Here is a 2,500-nt window from a genome sequence, read left to right on the forward strand (position 1 = left end):
GGAGGACGACGACCCCGATGACGGCGAGTCCGGCTGCAGCTTCGTGGTCGGTCTGATCCAGAAGAACCGCAGACGCATGAGGAAGATGGGCGAGGACATGCACACGGTGGGATTCGCCATCTACGAGGTGAGACACAGACGTGTGGGGACACACAGCAAGCTGCTCGTCTGTCCACAATGTTTTTCTCAATCTTCTTCTTCTTCTTGTGTTTCAGGTTCCTGACGAGGTAAGAGGACGACCACCTGCAGTTCAGAGTCTGACCCTCAATGAAATATCTGTTCTCACCTGTCTGTCTCTCTACCTGTCTGTCTCTCTCTCTGGCTCTCTCTCTATCTACCTGTCTGTCTCTCCACCTGTCTGTCTCTCTACCTGTCTGTCTCTCTACCTGTCTGTCTCTCCACCTGTCTGTCTGTCTCTCTACCTGTCTCTCTCCACCTGTCTCTCTCTCCACCTGTCTGTCTGTAGTTCTGTGGTCAGAGGAACGTCCACCTGAACAGGAACTTCTTCCTGAGGAAAGCGTCTAAAGCTCGCTCTGAGACTTTCATCAACCTGCGAGAAGTCTGCAGCCGCTTCGTCCTGCCGCCGGGAGAGTACCTGATCGTCCCGTCCACCTTCGAGCCCAACAAGAACGGAGACTTCTGCGTCCGAGTGTTCTCCGAGAAGCAGGCCGAGTTTCAGTGAGTCCACGCCATGTTCACTAACCCCGCCTCCTTCACACTCTGGAGACTTCCTGTCACATGTGCGATAACCCCGCCTCCTTCACACTCTGGAGACTTCCTGTCACATGTTCACTAACCCCGCCTCCTTCACACTCTGGAGACTTCCTGTCACATGTTCATGTGTTTGTGTGTCTGCAGAGAGCTGGACGACCCCATCGAGTCCCGAGTGGAGAAGGTGAGGTGACCAGAGACCGATCAACATGTTTCATATGTGGGCATGTCCATGTGTCACGTGGGGGTGTGTCCATGTGTCACGTGGGGGCGTGTCCATGTGTCACGTGGGGGCGTGTCGCGTGGGGGCGTGTCCATGTGTCACATGGGGGTGTGTCCATGTGTCACGTGGGGGCGTGTCCATGTGTCACATGGGGGCGTGTCCATGTGTCACATGGGGGCGTGTCCATGTGTCACGTGGGGGGGTGTCGCGTGGGGGCGTGTCCATGTGTCACATGGGGGCGTGTCACATGGGGCTGTGTCCATGTGTCACGTGGGGGCGTGTCCATGTGTCACGTGGGGGCGTGTCCATGTGTCGCATCGGGCGTGTCCATGTGTCACATGGGGGCGTGTCACGTGGGTGTGTGTCCATGTGTCACATGGGGGCGTGTCCATGTGTCACGTGGGGGCATGTCCCTGTGTCACGTGGGGGCGTGTCACGTGGGTGTGTGTCCATGTGTCACATGGGGGCGTGTCCATGTGTCACGTGGGGGCGTGTCCATGTGTCACATGGGGGCGTGTCACGTGGGTGTGTGTCCATGTGTCACATGGGGGCGTGTCCATGTGTCACGTGGGGGCATGTCCCTGTGTCACAAGAGGGCATGTCTGACTTAAAGGGGCGGAGCTAGACACACTGCTGTCCGTTGATTGGTCAAAAGAATCGTCACTTCCTGAGTGACAGCGTTAATAAACACACCATGTTTAAATATCCCGAGGACTTCCAGAGAGTCACTTCACGTGTAGCAGGTCACTGTTCATTTTGACATTTTGAAGTTGTCTTAAATTAATCTAAAAGCGAGTTACCGGGGCGCTGGTGGCGCTGTTGTCCTCCAAGCGGGTGGGCCAGGTTCAAATCCGACCTGTGGCTCCTTTCCTGCATGTCATTCCCTACTCTCTCTCTCTCCCTGATTTCTGAATCTATCCACTGTCGTATCTCTACAATAAAGACACAAAGTACCCCAAAAAAAAAAAGCGAGTTACCTATGGCAGGCAGACTTTCGGAACCTAGCAACAGTAAGCGCTCTGAAGCGGGGTGTTAGCAGGAGCACATGACCTACACGCTGCTTCATGTTAACCTCACACACGCCACTCATCGATCCTCTGTAATGAACTTTGTTGTGACATCATCATCACGCCTGTCAGCTAACATGTGATGGGTCGAATTCCTGTTTCAGATCGAGGTTGATGAGGACGACGTGGACGATCGATTCAGAGGACTGTTCAGTCAGCTGGCAGGAGGGGTGAGCGAGTCCAGATCTTAATACTCTGATGTCAATAGAAGCATAGACCAGTGGTTCTCAAGTGGTGGGTCGGGGCCCAGAAGGGGGTCCTGAATGTGGATATAGCATTTGTGTGGGTCCTGAGGGTAGACCAAATGAGGACCACTGTCATAGACTTGTCCAGCAGGGGGTAACTGCTGGTCATAAAGATTTAAATGATGCTGGTAATGTCACAGTGGCCACGCCCCCTTCCTGTATACAGTCTGTGTTGTGATAGTTTGGTGTCTGTGCTGCAGGACTGTGAGATCTCGGCCTTCGAGCTGCAGAGGATCCTCAACAAAGTGGTGACC

General features: G+C 54.2%; 1 protein-coding gene across 1 annotated transcript in view; it reads left to right on the forward strand.

Moving 5' to 3' along the window:
• Nucleotides 1-2,500, forward strand: part of LOC110000790 (calpain-2 catalytic subunit) — a 16,682-nt gene that overhangs the window by 9,164 nt on the left and 5,018 nt on the right. Inside the window, exons 10-15 of the mRNA XM_065960804.1 lie at nt 1-127; nt 216-227; nt 467-678; nt 859-895; nt 2,106-2,171; nt 2,447-2,500. The exon at nt 1-127 is cut by the window's left edge and continues 43 nt beyond it; the exon at nt 2,447-2,500 is cut by the window's right edge and continues 4 nt beyond it. Coding sequence (XP_065816876.1) covers nt 1-127; nt 216-227; nt 467-678; nt 859-895; nt 2,106-2,171; nt 2,447-2,500 — 508 coding nt within the window. The remainder of the gene's footprint in view (nt 128-215; nt 228-466; nt 679-858; nt 896-2,105; nt 2,172-2,446) is intronic.

Source organism: Labrus bergylta, chromosome 1 (assembly GCF_963930695.1).
Source record: "Labrus bergylta chromosome 1, fLabBer1.1, whole genome shotgun sequence".
NCBI lineage: Eukaryota > Metazoa > Chordata > Actinopteri > Labriformes > Labridae > Labrus > Labrus bergylta.